The sequence below is a fragment of the Alosa alosa genome, chromosome 6 (genome assembly GCF_017589495.1).
Source record: "Alosa alosa isolate M-15738 ecotype Scorff River chromosome 6, AALO_Geno_1.1, whole genome shotgun sequence".
Lineage (NCBI taxonomy): Eukaryota > Metazoa > Chordata > Actinopteri > Clupeiformes > Clupeidae > Alosa > Alosa alosa.
In genome coordinates this window covers 29,340,047-29,358,972 of record NC_063194.1, presented here as the reverse complement: position 1 = coordinate 29,358,972, position 18,926 = coordinate 29,340,047, and the positions used below count along the sequence as shown (strand labels likewise).

At 42.6% G+C, this 18,926-nt stretch overlaps 1 protein-coding gene across 1 annotated transcript in view; it reads right to left on the bottom strand.

Moving 5' to 3' along the window:
* Positions 1-871: 871 nt before the first annotated feature.
* Positions 872-18,926, bottom strand: part of LOC125295912 (integrin alpha-M-like) — a 52,374-nt gene continuing 34,319 nt past the window's right edge. Inside the window, exons 10-30 of the mRNA XM_048245499.1 lie at positions 18,294-18,373; positions 17,953-18,076; positions 16,458-16,585; positions 15,905-16,057; positions 15,352-15,564; positions 13,173-13,306; positions 12,778-12,920; positions 10,628-10,776; positions 10,097-10,228; positions 9,602-9,675; positions 8,929-9,070; positions 6,388-6,486; positions 5,917-5,996; positions 5,550-5,636; positions 5,286-5,364; positions 4,587-4,685; positions 3,891-3,971; positions 3,057-3,167; positions 2,160-2,270; positions 1,814-1,924; positions 872-1,630 (exon numbers count right to left, since the gene is read on the bottom strand). Coding sequence (XP_048101456.1) covers positions 1,550-1,630; positions 1,814-1,924; positions 2,160-2,270; positions 3,057-3,167; positions 3,891-3,971; positions 4,587-4,685; positions 5,286-5,364; positions 5,550-5,636; positions 5,917-5,996; positions 6,388-6,486; positions 8,929-9,070; positions 9,602-9,675; positions 10,097-10,228; positions 10,628-10,776; positions 12,778-12,920; positions 13,173-13,306; positions 15,352-15,564; positions 15,905-16,057; positions 16,458-16,585; positions 17,953-18,076; positions 18,294-18,373 — 2,411 coding nt within the window. The 3' untranslated portion in view covers positions 872-1,549. The remainder of the gene's footprint in view (positions 1,631-1,813; positions 1,925-2,159; positions 2,271-3,056; positions 3,168-3,890; positions 3,972-4,586; positions 4,686-5,285; positions 5,365-5,549; positions 5,637-5,916; positions 5,997-6,387; positions 6,487-8,928; positions 9,071-9,601; positions 9,676-10,096; positions 10,229-10,627; positions 10,777-12,777; positions 12,921-13,172; positions 13,307-15,351; positions 15,565-15,904; positions 16,058-16,457; positions 16,586-17,952; positions 18,077-18,293; positions 18,374-18,926) is intronic.

Genomic DNA, 18,926 nt, shown 5'->3' with positions numbered 1-18,926 from the left:
TTGTACTATATGTGTGTGTGAGCATGAATACATCTCCATCCCAAACCTACCCAGTCTGTGATGAAACACCAAAGTCAGCTGAGAGAGAAGCTCTCAGTTAAAAGCAATGCTGCAGACTGATGCCCCAGACACCAGGCTTGGGGAGAATCAGGAAAACCAGTTTGGGGGCTTGGACAGCTCTCTCTCTCTGTGCGCGCATAGGCTTTTTGACCCTTTATAACCCCTATAATAATGGATCACTGTTGAACCAAACAAGATATTTTCTAAACTTTTATAAACATGTATGTATATGGATTTGGCTATATGGCTTTTCTCTGTATTGTCATTCATTTATCCATTGATCCACCATAACAGCAGGGAAACAGGAGGGATCAGCTGTATGTCTAGATTATTGTAAGACTTTATTGTTTTTTTTAATGACACAAGTAGAAATACATTCACATATGCATATATTTATGAATAAACATATAATTACACATAATCAAGTTCTTATCTCAGTCACAACTCAAAATCATGTCTTGGACCCAAAACCAACCAAACACTGCTTTAACCCTTAGCTGTTTTTATGCTTTAACACTGCTTTAACCCTTAGCTGTTTTTATGGCATTTTTTACTACCTTTATTCATAAGGATTTATTCTGGTCATTGTAAGTGCCACACACACATATTATATATTGTTTTTTCAGCAGAGGCTAGACTATCATATATTAGTACTAGCATTGATTTTATTTAGATTTATAAAGAATTAAAATATAAAAAGCGTATTATAAAAATTCTTATATTTTGACATGTATCTCACCACAGTAAGCTCATAGCTCTACATGCATTTCATGTGTGTGTAGGGCAGACTGTCCTGAATCTGGCGATATCATTGCCATGGTGGAGGGATTCTGTGGGGCTGAGCAATTTACAGACATATGTGGTGTGCGCCTTACAGAAATAAATGCCATTTTTTATTTAGTGATTAAAAATTACCTTGCTGCGCTCCATACTGTATCTGTGACACAAACTGATCTGACCTGACTTGACCCGAGTTTACGTGTTAGCCTGTGTGTGCACTCATGATTCACTACAACTTTTTACTGCATTGCCATGAACAAAGTAAAAGCAAAAAAGGTGTTATTTAGTCTAACACACACACGGATGTCACCACAAAGCCTTATTCAATCTAACACACACGGATGTCCCCACAAACCCTCACTTAGTCTAACACACACTGATGTTTACACAGAGCTTTACTCACACAATTTCTTTGTTTACACCCACAGTTTATATACAACGAGGTGAAAAAACCCCACATCTGTACAAAATCTTACTGCTTTGATTAGTCAGAATATGTTCAACAAAACATTCCCTCACTGATGTTCCCACAATGCCTCACTCAGAGAAACACAACAAAAAACATTTAAAGTAATTCAATATATACCAATATTAATAACCAATAAAATAAAAATGAATAGAAGATAATTTTGAGAATAACAAAAAACACACAAACACACACACACACACAAACAGACAAACACATACACACACACACACACACTCAAGATCACTCTGCTGGAGCTCCTTCCGTGTCCTGTCCAGCAGCCTCCTCCATCATTTGTTTGTACTGACTCTTAAAAAAGCCCGCCTATAATAAACAACAACAAAGCCATAAACAAAAACATTAATAAAGACAGAGCTGTCTTTGTCTTTAAGCTGCCATGAGCTACTCTGAGATTTCACTTGCACATCTAATGGCAAACGACTCAGAGCCAGATCAGCGCCGGGTCTGGGCCGATGCTGACCCGGAGCCGAGGTTCGTCTCTCTCACCTTCACCAGGCCTGCAGTGATGAGCGCGAGCAGGATCAGCCCGCCCACTGTCCCCCCGATGATCTCCTTGGTGAAGTTGGGGACGTCGTACACCTCCACGATAGTCTTGATCTGCAGGAAGGAAACAGGAGCCACAGTCTCACATATGTGTTCTACACATCATAAACACACAGAGTACTCTGGAAATCCAGAGTTCTCGCGAGAGCACAATGGAATTGTCTCTGCGAGACACTCTGGCAATGAGCAATGATGCACGTTACTTTTTCCCCTTGCATTCCGGGGAACCAGCTAAACTGATGAAGACAGCGCTGCAACGTTGGAGGACACTGAGGAGTTGGTGTGTTACCTTGGAGACAGGGGGCTGCTTCCTGGAGTCTGAGAAGTAGATGTATTTGTTTTGGTCGTACTCCATCGTCGCCTCGGTGATCAGTGCCAGCTGAGCTTCTCTGAGCCCAGTCTGTTTGAGAAGAGGAAGAGGAGGGGAAAGTGTTTGTTGTTTGTACATAGTATGTACATTCTATTCTGTTTGTACATAGTATGTACATTCGGAAAAAAATAGACTAGTCTTCTAAAACTATTTCTACGCTATGCGGGTGAAGCGCTTCAGTTGCTGACCCGGTGTAGCCAGGGCCTAATGTGTGATTTAGTAGTACAGTAAGTACTCTTGACACATGTGGCTGGAGATTTCTAAACCAATCGAAACACGTCCTGTATGCCTCCTAGCCTTGTGTGCCTCCTAGCCTTGTATGTCTCCTAGCCTTCACTGTGCCTCCTAGCCTTGTGTGTCTCCTAGCCTTGTGTGCCTCCTAGCCTTCACTAGCCTTGTGTGCCTCCTAGCCTTGTGTGCCTCCTAGCCTTCACTAGCCTTGTGTGTCTCCTAGCCTTGTGTGCCTCCTAGCTTTGTATGTCTCCTAGCCTTATGTGTCTTTGGGGGAGGATTTAGAGACAAATCCGTTGCTACAGTGTAGCCTTGTAGGATTCTGCTTCGGTGGGGTCAAGGCCTCCTGACTGTGAACTCTGTCCCATTGTGCCAGACTAATAGCTTCACCCAACTAAGGAACATGATGTGGAGTATCCCAACTTTGTTTATTCAATGGTCATTTATTTATCTCCCACTCTAAAAAGTAAAATATTCTTGAATGGTCAGGGAAAGTCAGAGAGAAGTCATGAAATTTTACATTTGACTTGAGAGTGGGAACCCTGTAATAAGACTCGGTTGGAAAAGAGGGTGTGATTTCTTTACCTTCTCAATCCAGGTAGAGCTCACATTTCCCGAGATGTTGAGGAAGCGCTGACTGTTCTCCGTCAGATCGATGTCACATGTAAACACTCTACACTCGGCCACTGAACAGTCCTGATGAGGGAGAGAGACAGAGGGAGAGGAGAGAGAGAGTGGAGAGAGAGAGGAAGGGGAAAGGGAGAAGAGATGAAGAGGGAGGATATCAACACCTAGACACCTTCACACACATGAACAATTCTCTCACACACACACACACACACACACACACACACATCAACACCTAGACACCTTCACACACATGAACAATTCTCTCTCACGCACACACACACACACATCAATACCTAGACACCTTTACACACATGAACAATTCACACACACACACACACACACACACACACACACACACACATCAACACCTAGACACTTTACCACACATCAACACCTAGACACCTTCACACACATGAACACTTTCACACACACACACACACCAACACCTAGACACCTTCACACACATCAACACCTAGACACCTTCACACACATGAACACTTCACACACACACACCAACACCTAGACACCTTCACACACATCGACAACACTTCTCACACACATCGACATTTCATACACACAACAAAACTACAAACAAACATGAACACCAAGATGTTCCACACACACACACACACACACACACACACACACACACACACACACACACACACACACAGGTAGTCTGTGTGGTCCTAAAGCATTCCAGAGTTGACTTCAAAGAAAAACATACAGTAAAAGCATGTAAGGATATGAGAATAGGAACACATGGAAGGAGAGCAGTGGTACACTTACCAGGGTGAGATCTTTTTGCAGTTTCTTTATGACATCTCCCACAGGCTTCATGTCTTTATAAGTGCGACATCCATTAATCATCTAAAACAAAACACATTTATCTAACTTAGATATGTGCATGTGGTCTATAAAACACACATTGTCTTAATGCAGATAAGAGCTCAGGGTCTTCAGGTCTCTCTTCTTGGGGTGGGCTATAGACCTACCATGGTATCAGCCAGCTGAGCAGGAAAATGAGTGTGTAATGACACTGTGAAATGTAATGATTTAACACTTGTAGTACTTGTAAATGTCAATAATGCAAAGTTGTGGTAGGTGAGACACAAGGCACCTATTTGGTTCTGGCTCCGTTTTGGCCCAGAGGCTCTGACCTGGTGCTGTGCCACTCTGTGGCTGTCTCTGGTTCTGGACTGGTTCCGTTTTGGCCCAGAGGCTCAGCCCGGTCGTCTGCTGCTCTGTGGCGATCTGTCATACTGATACTTTCTGCTCTAAGTGGACCGTGTTCCTATTTCTGTCTTTGTCCCCCTCACCTCTAAACTGTCCAGATAATCACCCTCCTTACCTCTAAACTGTCCAGATACCCCCCCTCACCTCTAAACAGTCCAGATAATCACCCCCTTCACCTCTAAACTGTCCAGATAATCACCCCCTTCACCTCTAAACTGTCCCGTTGTGTCCAGATATTCTCTTCCTCACCTTTAAACTGTCCAGATCTGTCCAGATGTTCTCCTCCTGCAGCTTGATTGGCACCTTCACAAACACAGTCACTGTCAGGTCCCTCCACGCATTCACCACCTGAAGTAGAGAGAAGAGGAGGATGATGGAGGAGGAGGAGGGGGAGAAAAGAGAGAATGAGATGGAGTGAAATAAACAAACATTAGGAAGAGGACAGGGAGGTAGAGAAGAGAGAGAGAGATAGAGGACAGAAGGAAAGAGAGGGAGGTAGAGGAGAGAGAGATAGAGGAGAGAAGGAGAGAGAAGGAGGTAGAGAAGAGAGAGAGGGAGGTAGGAGAGAGAGGGAGGAGAGAAGAGAGAGAGAGGGAGGTAGAGGAGAGAGAGATAGAGGAGAGAAGGAGAGAGAGATAGAGGAGAGAAGGAGAGAGACGGAGGTAAAGAAGAGAGAGAGGGAGAGAGGAGAGAGAGAGGGAGGTAGAGTACAGAGGGACAGGGAGGTAGAGGAGAGAGAGGGAAATAAAGGAGAGAGAGAGAGAGATAGAGGAGAGGGCAGAGAGAGAGATAGAGGAGAGAGAGAGAGAGAGATAGAGGAGAGGGCAGAGAGAGATAGAGGAGAGGGCAGAGAGGGGGTGGGTAGAGGGTCACTATTATCCAAAATCACAACTGGAGGGGTGCTGCAAACTGCCACCCACAGACCCAGTTAGTTGACATGAACAATACCTGTAGATTCTGCTGAACTGGTTTGGCCAAGTTGTTCTCCCCAGCAGTGAAGTTAATGTAGTTTGTGGAGTCATCAGACCTTGAGGGAGAGCGCTCTGAATCAGTGACTTATGTATGTGTTTGCCTATTTATATAATGCGCATAGAGACAGACGACTGGACGACGTGGAATTTGGATATATTATACCACAATATTCATATCCATATACTGGTATATAATGAAACATTTCCCTTCCAAAATATTCCTGTAAAAGCATACAGTCACCTTTTGATGACAATGTAGATGCTGTACTTGACTCCAATATCTTTGGTTATGGATGTTATGCTGTCTGGGGCATGCACTCCATTACCACTGTGGGGCAGTAGAGAGCTTGGGTCAGTGCTCATTACAACATTACAGTAAGCCAACACTTCACAACACTTCAGCCCCTTTCACAACATTTACACCATTGTTGCCCTGACAACATCATGAGAAACAAACCCATTTGGTTTAGTGGCTCTTTAAAATGTCTCTGTTCTAGACAATGTAATTTTACGTAATATGGGAAGCATTTATAAGGCTGCTCATGTGTGCAGTGAAGTGTTTATTAGCAACATATGTCTGATATATTAACCCACTGAGAAATGAATACCTGTCAGCTTTTGCTGTGAAGTTCACCCGCTGGCCTAAACGTCCACTGCTGTCGATGCCATACTGAATCACAAACACTGCCTGGAATCAGAAGAGCTAGCGTCAGCATGGACATCTACTCTTTTAAAGGACATCATCTTTGGTGTGCATTTATCTGTGTGACTGTTTATGTATGTGTGTATGGGTATGTGTGCGTTTTTGTTTGTATAGGTATGGACCCTTTCAAGAGAGTTCCATTATCAGCATCATAGTTGGCCCCACAATACTTCCTTTTTAACATTCCATATGTTATCTTAATGCAGAGGAAGTAGATTGGGACCCAAATAGAACGTTCAAGCATTGTTTTTGTTTTTATTGTTGAAAGGGTCTATATGGATGTCTCTCTCTGGCTGTGTTTCTGTTTGTGTGGTTGTGTATGTATTTATTTCTATGTGTTTATCTCTGTCTGTGTTTGTGTGTCTGTGAACTCGACCTTATCGCCGGCTTTGAAGACAGGCCTGCTGACATCACAGGTGGTCAGTCCAGGAGTGACTCTATCCTCACTGTCTCGAGATGTGCACTCCACCCGACCCTGCACCACAAACACACAGCAACCAGCTGCATGACTCAATATTTATGTGTGAGTGTGTGTTTGAAAGTAGCTGACAGCCATGCGTTAAATGGATATATGACTCATCATTGCACAGGATAATTCCGGTATTTAGCACTTTGAGTCCCTTTTATGGTTTGTTTTGGATGAACTAGAGTGGTGGACACCGAAATTTTGATGATGTGTCCTGTCTCGACTTTCTGACTCGTTTTGAATTGCCTTTGACTGTTTCAGAGTGGCTGGCTACAGGCATGCACAAACATGTCCTTAAACGAGAATTCTGGTGTGATTTTGACCTAAAGTGTGTTGAAACATGATACCGAGTGTGAACGTATGTCTCATAGCTTACCTCGGCTTGTCCCCTGCACTCAGAAATCTGGCGCTAGTTAGCCAATGCTACCAACAGTTTTTCGTTGCGGTGCCTCGGGCATCGGGCTAGCCATGCAAATAAATCACTGTTTTACACCATTTACGAGGCTCAAAGTAGCTCCATACTTCATTGGTAGACTTCCGAGGGCCTTGACATTTAAAACGAGACATTGAGAACTTTGAAAAAGCACTGGTAGTTTATTTACAAGACGATTTATACAGACAGTACCTTAAGGAATTTTACCGTTCAACGCCATCTTGAATTTAGTCACGATAAATTCGAGCGGACGTCTGATTTAACGAAGAGGTATGATAAATGGATCAGATTCCAAAAATAATTCTGTGGAAATGCATGGATTCCAGTTGCTGCTACTGGAAGCAACTGAATCCATGCATTTCCACTGAATTATTTTTGGAATCTGATCGCAGTGCAGGGCAGGGGACAAGCCGAGGTAAGCTATGAGACATACGTTCACACTCGGTATCATGTTTCAACACACTTTAGGTCAAAATCACACTGGAATTCTCCTTTAAAACAACCCTTAACGTTCGTTTTTAAAACTGTGCAACTCACCGAGTGGTTAGTGGTGTTTGTTGATTATTGAAAACAAATATATCAGCGCAATGTGTGATTTCAATGTTATTTGCTTTTGTGGAACTATTTTTCAGATACCTCACAACCGCGTATAAACTTCCGCTCAATATTTGAGTCTGAAGCATAGACAGTAAAAGAAGGTCTCGCGGGGGAAAGACTGTCAGTACACGATCCGTACCGCCTGCCAGATACATTCTAAGTTCAACGTCTTTTACGATGGTTTACGACACTATATGATCGGTTCTACACTTGCACGATTGTCAGTATTACCTATCCAGAGAAAACAAAGACTACAACCAAATGTAAACAGACCCCCTTTCCGTTTCCGGTAGCGCAGTAATATCAATGAGTAATGTGTCTTCCAACAGAAATCAATGGGATTTTACAAAATGCCAGACAGAAACTGTATTTCAAAATGCCAGACAGAAACTGTATTTCGCTACACTACTTGTTTTGGAACATCAACGAACATCACTAACCAACAGTTGCACAGTTTTAAAGGGTTGTTTTAAGGACATGTTTGTGCATGCCCATAGCCAGCCACTCTGAAACTGTGAAAGGCAATTCAAAACGAGTAAAAATTTCGGTTTCCACCACTTTAGTTGATCCAAAACAAACCAGAAAAGGGACTCAAAGTGCTAAATACCAGAATTATCCTTTAACTGTTTTGAGAATGTGATGTCAGAGTTGACACAAGCATCAAAACGATCTAGAAAAAACTGTAATTTAACTCATTGAAGGCCAAGCTGTTTTCGGAAGCTTTGTCCTAGAGTGCCAGCAATCTAGACCATTGTTGATGATTGATGATGAGCTATGAACACATACAATGGCTCGTTTAAAAGGTGAGACTTTAAGCTCTCAGTGGGTGCAAACCGTGTATTTCTACACGCCTCTGTTCCTGAGAAATCCCAAGCTAAACAGTGGCTAGTTTTCATCAAAATCACAGTTTTTTTCTAGAAATGGAGATATAACGTCTTTCATGAAATATGAAGTGTTGCCTGTAAACTTTCCAGGAAGTGATCAGCGAGACCTGGCGAGACTGCCACCTAGTGATAGACCCACGAAAATGGCCTGGTTTTGACCTGACGTGCATGCGTCACTGATTCGACCCAAAGCGGCAACCGTGTGATGATAAAATGTCCAGATAAAATGTCCAGATTGTGCGTTTTCATGAGTTTTCGATCGTCATATATTTCATTTCCATTCATCACAGAGTTCCCAAAATCACATATAAGGTGTGTTAGAGTGTCTAGTTTCGTAATTTAAAAAAAAAAGCCAAAAATTGTAATATTACGTTTTTTGGCACTCAACGCATGGGAAGGAAAAGGCACTCAATGAGTTAAATAGTTAATTTTTATGTTAATGTTATGTTTATTGATTGATGTCATTGTAAGTCACTTTTGACAAAACCATCGGCTATTCATTCACTTACTCACTAACACCCCCACACACACACACACCTTGTTCTTTTTGAATGTCCTGTATGAGAGCCCGGGGGGGTAGGTGAAGTAGACGTGGGTATTGTAGGAGTTCTCCCCCGTGTTCTCCAGCATCACAGTCACATTCAGCTCCTGGGTGATGCCCACCTCGATGTCTGTGGACCTGACAAAAAGCCCAACACAAACATCTCAACACATCATCTACATACAAACATATAGAAACATACAGCCACAGTCACATTCAGCTCCCTGACAAAAAGCCCAACACAAACATCTCAACACATCATCTACATACAAACGTATAGAAACATACAGCCACACTTACAGGTAACTTAAACCAGAAACTTTCTAATGAGGAGACACAGCACTCAAAAAATCCTCCATAGAAATGCATGGGGCTAGTTTGTAACGCTGTTGTCTACACATATCCCACCCCTTCCTCGGCAAAACGTCGACATGTGAATACATTGAGCCAATCATGTGTTGTGAACTCGCCGCTGGAGCAAGATTGGTGTCGTGAAGCCTTGCGCACACGCATTTCTGCCGAATAGGATGCCAGATGAGTGCCCAAAAAGCGTTGCAATATGGCCGCCGAGTGGAGGGACTTGCCTAAAAGGACTTTGCTTAAACTTCAAAACCTAAGAAGAGAGAGAGAGACAGAGAGACAGAAGCAAAAAGCAAAGAGGGGTCTTACCCAGAGAAGTTGAAGTCAATTTTCAGGTTGTCAACACAGACTTTGTCATTCCCACAGTCGATCTCAAAGTCCAGCTGCAGAGTTCATCAGCAAGGTGAAAATAGTTAAGAGAAGGACAATGTTTAGGCCAGAATGGGAACTAAAGTTTAGTCACATTCAAAGAGTGGTCATCCACGCCTGGCTCTATCCAGTAGATTTCAGAGATGGGGAGAATAGGTCTTTTAAAGGTAGTCAACATTTCTGGTGGAAGGTAGTTGATTTTTGAGGGCAACAGCCAATCAAATTACACCAATCTCTTCCATGTTCCTGAAGCAACGTGTTGGCTGGGACTGAGGGTTCCATGGTCCGATTCCCCCATCTACAGAGCCATTGTGCACCAGAGATTTTTGAGTGCATGCTTAAAATATGAATGCTTAGAATATCATTCAAATATCACAGGATTAGAACCGTGCACCTTTAAGGGTTCCCTTTGCAGAACCCGCGTTTACTACTCACCGAGTGTATAGCACTGGTGTCTGAGGAGGGGGACAGAACCGGCGTCAGGTTCTCTGTCCGGGAAATGGGGAGCCCCTCAAACACGAAGGACAAGCTGTTGAACAGAGGGTTCAGGATATCCTCTGGGGAACACTGACAGACAACAGTAGGGAGCCTGTTATTACAATGCATGGCCACTAGAGGTCTCTACTGTCACTACTACACATTTCAATATGCAACACACAACACTATTATGTATTTTCTTAGTGTGCATTTCTCGTATATAACACACACACACACACACACACACACACACACACACATATATGTTTGCGTGTGTGATATACACAGAGTATACTGTATATCATGGTCAGTGTGAGAGCCGTAAATATTATTGAGTATGCGCTCTGACTGCCATATCAAGAAAGAAAAAAAAGAAAGAAAAAAAAAAAGAGATAAGCTATTTTAGTTGTGTAGTGTGTGTGTATGTGTGTGTAGTGTGTGTGTATGTGTGTATGTTCTGATCAATTCCTAAGGGTCATTCAGTGTCACCTCTACTGAGAAGGTCTGCTCGGTGCAGGTGTTCCTCTGGTGCAGGTCGACCACACCAGCCTGGGAGCGTTTCTTAGCGCCGAACGATGCGCGGAAGTGATCCCGGGTGGCGTCCACAGTCAAGTTGTACTTGAGGGTCGCTCGCAAGTCTTGGAGAAAACAAACAAAAAAAACAGCCTCATGAAATACGTGTATGTGTGTGCATATCTGTGTGTGCATATGTGTGTGTGTGTGTGTGTGTGTGTGCATATGTGTGTGTGTGTCTGTGTATGCATATCTGTGTGTGTGTGTGTGTGTGTGTGTGTGCATATGTGTGTGTGTGTGTGCATATCTGTGTGTGCATATGTGTGTGTGTGTGTGTGTATGCATATCTGTGTGTGCATATGTGTGTGTGTGTCTGTGTATGCATATCTGTGTGTGTGCGTGTGTGTGCATATGTGTGTGTGTGTGTGCATATCTGTGTGTGCATATGTGTGTGTGTGTGTGTGTATGCATATCTGTGTGTGTATGTGTGTGAAGTGAAGTAATACAGATAGAAGTCACTATGGCTACACAATTTTAGACTCCTTCTGTCTTCAGAATGTAAGTGCACACACACACACACACACACACACACTCATTCACATGGTCAGTAGGTCAGTATGCTGTATGTCATGGTCAGTATGTTGTATATCATGGTCAGTTGGTCAGTATGTTGTATATCATGGTCAGTATGTTGTAATGGTCAGTATGTTGTATATCATGGTCAGTATGTTGTAATGGTCAGTATGTTGTATATCATGGTCAGTATGTTGTAATGGTCAGTATGTTGTAATGGTCAGTATGTTATATATAATGGTCAGTATGTTGTAATGGTCAGTATGTTGTATATCATGGTCAGTATGTTGTAATGGTCAGTATGTTGTATATCATGGTCAGTATGTTGTATATCATGGTCAGCATGTTGTAATGGTCAGTATGTTGTATATCATGGTCAGTATGTTGTAATGGTCAGTATGTTGTATATCATGGTCAGTATGTTGTATATCATGGTCAGTATGTTGTAATGGTCAGTATGTTGTATATCATGGTCAGTATGTTCTAATGGTCAGTATGTTGTATATCATGGTCAGTATGTTGTATATCATGGTCAGTATGTTGTAATGGTCAGTATGTTGTATATCATGGTCAGTATGTTGTATATCATGGTCAGCATGTTGTAATGGTCAGTATGTTGTATAAGTATGTTGTAATGGTCAGTATATTTGTATATCGGTATGTTGTATATCATGGTCAGTATGTTGTAATGGTCAGTATGTTGTATATCATGGTCAGTATGTTGTAATGGTCAGTATGTTGTATATCATGGTCAGTATGTTGTATAATGGTCAGTATGTTGTATATCATGGTCAGTATGTTGTATATCATGGTCAGTATGTTGTAATGGTCAGTATGTTGTATATCATGGTCAGTATGTTGTATATCATGGTCAGTATGTTGTAATGGTCAGTATGTTGTATATCATGGTCAGTATGTTGTATATCATGGTCAGTATGTTGTATATCATGGTCAGTATGTTGTATATCATGGTCAGTATGTTGTAATGGTCAGTATGTTGTAATGGTCAGTATGTTGTAATGGTCAGTATGTTGTATATCATGGTCAGTATGTTTATAATGGTCAGCATGTTGTAATGGTATGTTGTATATCATGGTCAGTATGTTGTAATGGTGGTATATCATGGTCAGTATGTTGTATATCATGGTCAGTATGTTGTAATGGTCAGTATGTTGTATATCATGGTCAGTATGTTGTAATGGTCAGTATGTTGTATCATGGTCAGTATGTTGTAATGGTCAGTATGTTGTATATCATGGTCAGTATGTTGTAATGGTCAGTATGTTGTAATGGTCAGTATGTTGTATATCATGGTCAGTATGTTGTAATGGTCAGTATGTTGTAATGGTCAGTATGTTGTATATCATGGTCAGTATGTTGTAATGGTCAGTATGTTGTAATGGTCAGTATGTTGTATATCATGGTCAGTATGTTGTAATGGTCAGTATGTTGTATATCATGGTCAGTATGTTGTAATGGTCAGTATGTTGTATATCATGGTCAGCATGTTGTATATCATGGTCAGTGTGCTCTGGTGTCTCCCCTGCACAGACCTAAGAAGTCAGGAGTCTCCTTCCTCATGACGAAACAGATCTTGGCCACAATCATTTCAGGCTGAGTGCAGTCTGAGATGCTGGTGGGAATCTTAGCAGGGTCAAAGGTTACTGTGGTTACTATGGAAACGATGGGACGGGACCTGGGGGGGGGGGGGGGTAGGTCATAAACACAAGGGGAGAGTATGTTTTTAGTCACATTTATGAGCAGTGGACATACAACTAAATATTAATCTTATACTGTATTAGTTACCGTATTAGTCGAATCATCATCAAGATTTACGTGTGTATGTGTGTGTGTGTGTGTGCATGTGTGTGTGAGTGTGCATGCGTGTGTGTTCAACGTTTGCTTCTGTGTAGTGTGTGTGTGCGCCAATCTGTGTAGTGTGAGTCACCTGAGCAACAGAACCTTTCCTTTGGACCCGACTGCAATGTCTGGTAGTTTATCGCCGCTCTGGTCCAGTGCAGATGGAGCCACAGTCAACCCGAAGAACTGCAGTTTGGAATGCACTGATGAACCTGCTATTCTCTAAAAGAGGTGACAGGAGAAGAGAAGAGGAGAGAGGAGAATATGAGAGAGGAGAGGACAGGAGAAGAGGAGAGGAGAAGAGAGGAGAGGAAAGGAGAAGAGGAGAAGAGAGGAAAGGACAGGAGAAGAGGAGAGGAGAAGAGTAGACAAGAGAAGAGAGGAGAGAAGAGAAGACAGGAGAAGAGAAGAGGAGAGAGGAGAGGAGAAAAGAGTTCATATAAACTGTGATGTTGATGCAGTACCACACTGAAGTTACTAAAGACATGATTATAGCATAGTGATGACCACACTGAAGTAACTAAAGACATGATTATAGCATAGTGATGATCACACTGAGGTAACTAGACATTATTATAGCATAGTGATGATCACAGTGATGACCACACTGAGGTAACTAGACATGATTATAGCATAGTGATGATCACACTGAGGTAACTAGACATGATTATAGCATAGTGATGATCACACTGAGGTAACTAGACATGATTATAGCATGGTGATGACCACACTGAGGTAACTCGACATGATTATGGCATGGTGATGACAACACTGAGGTAACTAGACATGATTATGGCATGGTGATGACCACACTGAAGTAACTAGACATTATTATAGCATAGTGATGACAACACTGAGGTAACTAGACATGATTATAGCATAGTGATGACAACACTGAAGTAACTAGACATTATTATAGCATAGTGATGATCACACTGAGGTAACTAGACATGATTATAGCATAGTGATGATCACACTCTCACATGAAATGATATAATTAACATGACATTTTACAGGGCTTAAATTTCACTGAGGGATTGCGGGTATTGCGCATAATTTGTTCAAGTCCCGCAACTCTAGCCATTATAATGCGAGAAATTCCTACACTTTTACAGCCTGTCTGATGACGTTAATATAGCCTAATCATTAAGTGGCGTGAATGCGGTGCTATTGACCGGACTGATCAACTACCGAGTTGAATTGAACATAGCTTCATGCAGACACACACACACACGGAGAGAGACAGAGAACCACTTTGCGCTTACGCAAATAGGCTACGCTACCATGGCAAACTTTTACATCTGGAAAGAGCTCCTTGGTAACTATCCTGCTAGCTCAGGTCACGTCAACACTTGATCCCAGAAAGATTGTCTTCGACATGTCAACATTTATTGTATCTAATGACATAGAAAACATAATGATTTGCATACACATACCGCACTATGCACAACTTTTATTCACTAGCGACTACAGCCTAAAACCGTCAGGTTGAAGGGGGGCTAATTACTCCATAGAATTACTCTCAGGTATTTTCTTAAAGTGACAGGCACTCAATTACACCTACTCATCACCAATGTGCACTCAATTGGACCTACACACCACATTAAAGATATGCCTAAGTGTTATAGGTTAAACGTCAATATGAGGCATTCAAATGACTAAATATGTTTAGCTAGTAGTAATTACTAGTAAAATGCTATACTTTAAAAAATGCATTATTAAATAAATACACTCTATATGAATTCAAAAATATATGATAGAAACATATCACATAAGCTATCATTTTCAGTGTGTGTTTTTGTGTGTGTGGAGAGAGTCAAGCAGAATCTAGGATGTCCACTGTTGTGAATGATCCCACTACAGTATATATTACTGATGACGTCAGGGTGGGTGGGGCCCCAAAATCAAACACTTTTTTTTTAAAAAAGTATCGGTATTGAAATCGCAATTCTTGACTTGGTATCAGAATCGACCCCCAAATTGTGTAAATCCCCCCTACATGAATAACCTAAGGGGGGAATTCCCCCCCATTTTGAAAAATGAATTTTAAGCCCTGATTTAATTTACATGTTTCACTCATTTGGTTTCACTCTCTCTTCCCTCTCTCACTTCCTCTTTTGCTGGTGTGTGTGTGTGTGTTTGTGTGTGACTCCTCCACTCCTCCCACTGAAGATGAACTCTCTCTCTCTCTCTCTCTCACCTGTGAGTAGGTGGGGTTGATTCCTCCTCTCCTCCCACTGAAGAGGAACTCTCTCTATCTCTCTCACCTGTGAGTAGGTGGGGTTGATTCCTCCTCTCCTCCCGTTGAAGATGTACACGCTGCCCTGTCCGTTATCCTCCAGAGGAGCTCCCACGGCCACGTCCCTGATACCGTCCCCGTTCAGGTCAGCCAGGCTGGCCAGAGACGAGCCGAACCTCCCCCTCTGACCCGCCATCCCCAGCAGGGACACGCCGGTGTCCTGCACTACACTGTAGAAGTACTGCACACGCACACACACACACACACACACGCACGCACGCAGGCACGCACACAACCACACAAGCACGCACACACGCACGCACGCATGCACACACATGCACACACATGCACACACACGCACACACACATGCAGACACACGCACGCACGCACGCACACACGCACACACGCACACAACCACTCATGCACACACACACACATGTGATAATGATGATTATGATGAAGATGACAATGATGATAATGAAGCAGATAGATAGACAGATAGATAGACAGACAGACAGAGAGACAGATAGATAGATAGATAGATAGATAGATAGATAGATGGATAGATAGATATATATACCTCACTCTTGAACTTGTAGACAAAGACTTTGCCCTCAAAGTCATCATCTGTGTTCATGGGAGCTGAGACCAGAATCAGGTCCGATATGCCATCTCCGTCTATGTCTACCGCACACACCTCGGCTCCAAAGTAGGAACCAATCTGCCCTCGGGTCTATGGGAAAAGCAGAGAGAGGGACAGAGAAAAAGGGAGCACATAGATATGATAGAATAGAGTAATGGAGAGGGGGGGGGCGGGGTAGAGAAAAAAGCGTCAAGTAAATAAATGATGGGAAAAAATGTTAGTGTTACATTCCCTGATTCAACGGAGGGGAGGGTGGTAATGGATTGTAATGGATCACAATGTGTGTGTGTGTGTGTGTTCGTGTGTGTGTGTGTGTGTGTGTGTGTGTGTGTGTGTGTGTGTGTGTGTGTGTGTGTTTGTGTGTGTGTGTGTGTGTGTGTGTGTGTGTGTGTGTGTGTGTGTGTGTGTGTGTGTGTGTGTGTGTGTGTGTGTGTCGTTGTTTTTGTGTGTGTGTGTGTGTGTGTGTGTGTGTGTGATGCTGATGTTGCACCTGTGTCAGGCTATATTTGACATTGATGTCACTGTTGATGACCATCACCAGGCCCTTGTGTTCATATCGTGGTGCTCCCAGGATAATGTAGTTTCTGGAGTCCCTGTAGGCCACGTCCAGAGAATAACCTGCAAAGCAACACACATGCTGGAAGTCACGCAAGCCATCCTGATAGAATAACCTGCAAAGCATCACAAATGGTGGAAGTCACGCAAGCCATCCTGATAGAATAACCTGCAAAGCAACACACATGCAGGAAGTCACGCAAGCCATCCTGATAGAACAGTGTTTCTCAAACTTTTCCAGACCAAGGACTACTTAACCAATAAATAGAAACTTCACGGACCACCTAGCTAAAAAATAAAAAACAGTAGACCTACTTCAACAGTATATTACACAATAGACATACTCACTGAACAACCTTGCTTATTATCTTGGCACCTTGCTTATTGTGTCAGAGGACTCATATGATTTAAACTGGCGTAGCTTACACAGTGTTGCAGAACTGTTTGGATTTACATACAAGTTGGTTCAATATTGCAAACAACTCATCTATATTATATTTTACCACGTCTGCCCGCGGACCACTTGGGATAGCTTGCGGACCCCCAGTGGTCCCCGGACCACACTTTGAGAAACACTGTGATAGAATAACCTGCAAAGCAACACACATGCTGGAAGTCACGCAAGCCATCCTGATAAAATAACCTGCAAAGCAACACACATGCTGGAAGTCACGCAAGCCATCCTAATAAAATAACCTGCAAAGCAACACACATGCTGGAAGTCACGCAAGCCATCCTAATAGAATAACCTGCAAAGCAACACACATGCTGGAAGTCACGCAAGCCATCCTGATAGAATAGCCCCTTGTCCTAGAAAAGGGTGAAAGGGATGGTGAGATGTGTCTTATGACAGGGATATGATTCTTAAAGGGATGGTGAGATGTGTCTTATGACAGGGATATGATTCTTAAAGGGATGGTGAGGCTCAGTCCCTGCCTCAGTCATTGCAAGCGCCTCTGATTGATTAATCACCACTATGTGGATACTGTTTTTAGAATTGATTTAGATTAAGTGTTAGTTAGTATAATTTGTATTTTTGTAATTTGTATTTTAGTATATTTTTATATATTGTATTAAGTGTTAGTTAGTATAATTTGTATTTTAGTATATTTAGCATATTCTTTATCTTCTACTGTCCTTATTGCTTAGTTGTGTTTTTATATTATATACTTTAATTACTCTTTCTGCTGTTAAAGAATGTGTTTGTGTTGTATGTATGCTGCTGAGACCTTGAATTTCCCCTGGGGATCAATAAAGTATCTATCTATCTATCTATCTATCTATCTATCTAGATGTGTCTTATGATAGGGATATGATTCTGAAGGACAGGCTGGGGGACGTTTGTTACCGGGGCAACGTTTGTAATGATGCCTCGCACTGGGCTTTAGATGGCGCAACTGTTGTAAGTAAACACAGAGCGAGTCTCTTACCCAGGTAACTGTCGGGTGACATTGAATCGACCTTCACCATCTTAGGGTTTTGGAAGCCTGCAGAGAACTGCTGAAATCCCCCTGTCCAACCGTACGCCCCTACCGTCCCGAGGAAGTAGTTACTCTGGAACACACAGGTAAACACAGAAAAATAAGGACAAAGAAAACAAGGACAAAACCATGTTGCTTCATTTGTGTCTGTCAGTGTTGTGTGAGGCCTTCCGAAACGGCTTTGTTTCACAAAGCAATATCAGCTTGTCGTGAGTGCGGGCCTGCTGACGTGACGTGTGACGTGTGACGTGTGACGTGACTGTGATGTGGGAGCAGAGAGGAGAGCGTACAGCAGGTGAGGATGAGTACACTGCGCTGAATCCGCTCTGGGCAAACTCCATCTTGGTGGCCTCACCCGAGGTCTGTGTGCCTGGACACAGAGAGAGGGAGAGAGAGAGAGAGACAGAGAGAGGGAGAGAGAGAGATGAAAAGAGAGAGAGAGGGTGAGGGAGAGAGAGAGAGGAGAAAAAGAGGGAGAGAGGGAGAGACAAATGTCACCACAGGTCATTTCAGTTTCCCCTCCCCAGACAGCAGTGGACTGAATCCAGATTAGGTCCTAGATGTCAATTAAGGTTGGTCTGGATCAGATGATCAGACCAGGCATTGCAGATGCAATCTCATAAGTAAACACAAGCTGTGAAAAAGGATCTTCTATTTGAACAGTCAAGAGATACATATGCTTAATGTCCACAGTGGATTCCAGCATTACAGTTGATAATAGTGAAGATGAGGAGAATGTGTACTGCAGTATTGCGCTGTTGTAATGTGAGTGTGTCATTATAAACATACATACAGCATGTTTATACAGTCATGAAGGCTTTTTACTAAGCATTAGGTGCATGCCCATGTTTTAAGTCATACATGGGCAACATACGGCCCGCGGGCTTTCCCTGACCGGCCCGCTTAAGGTCTGTGAAAGAACA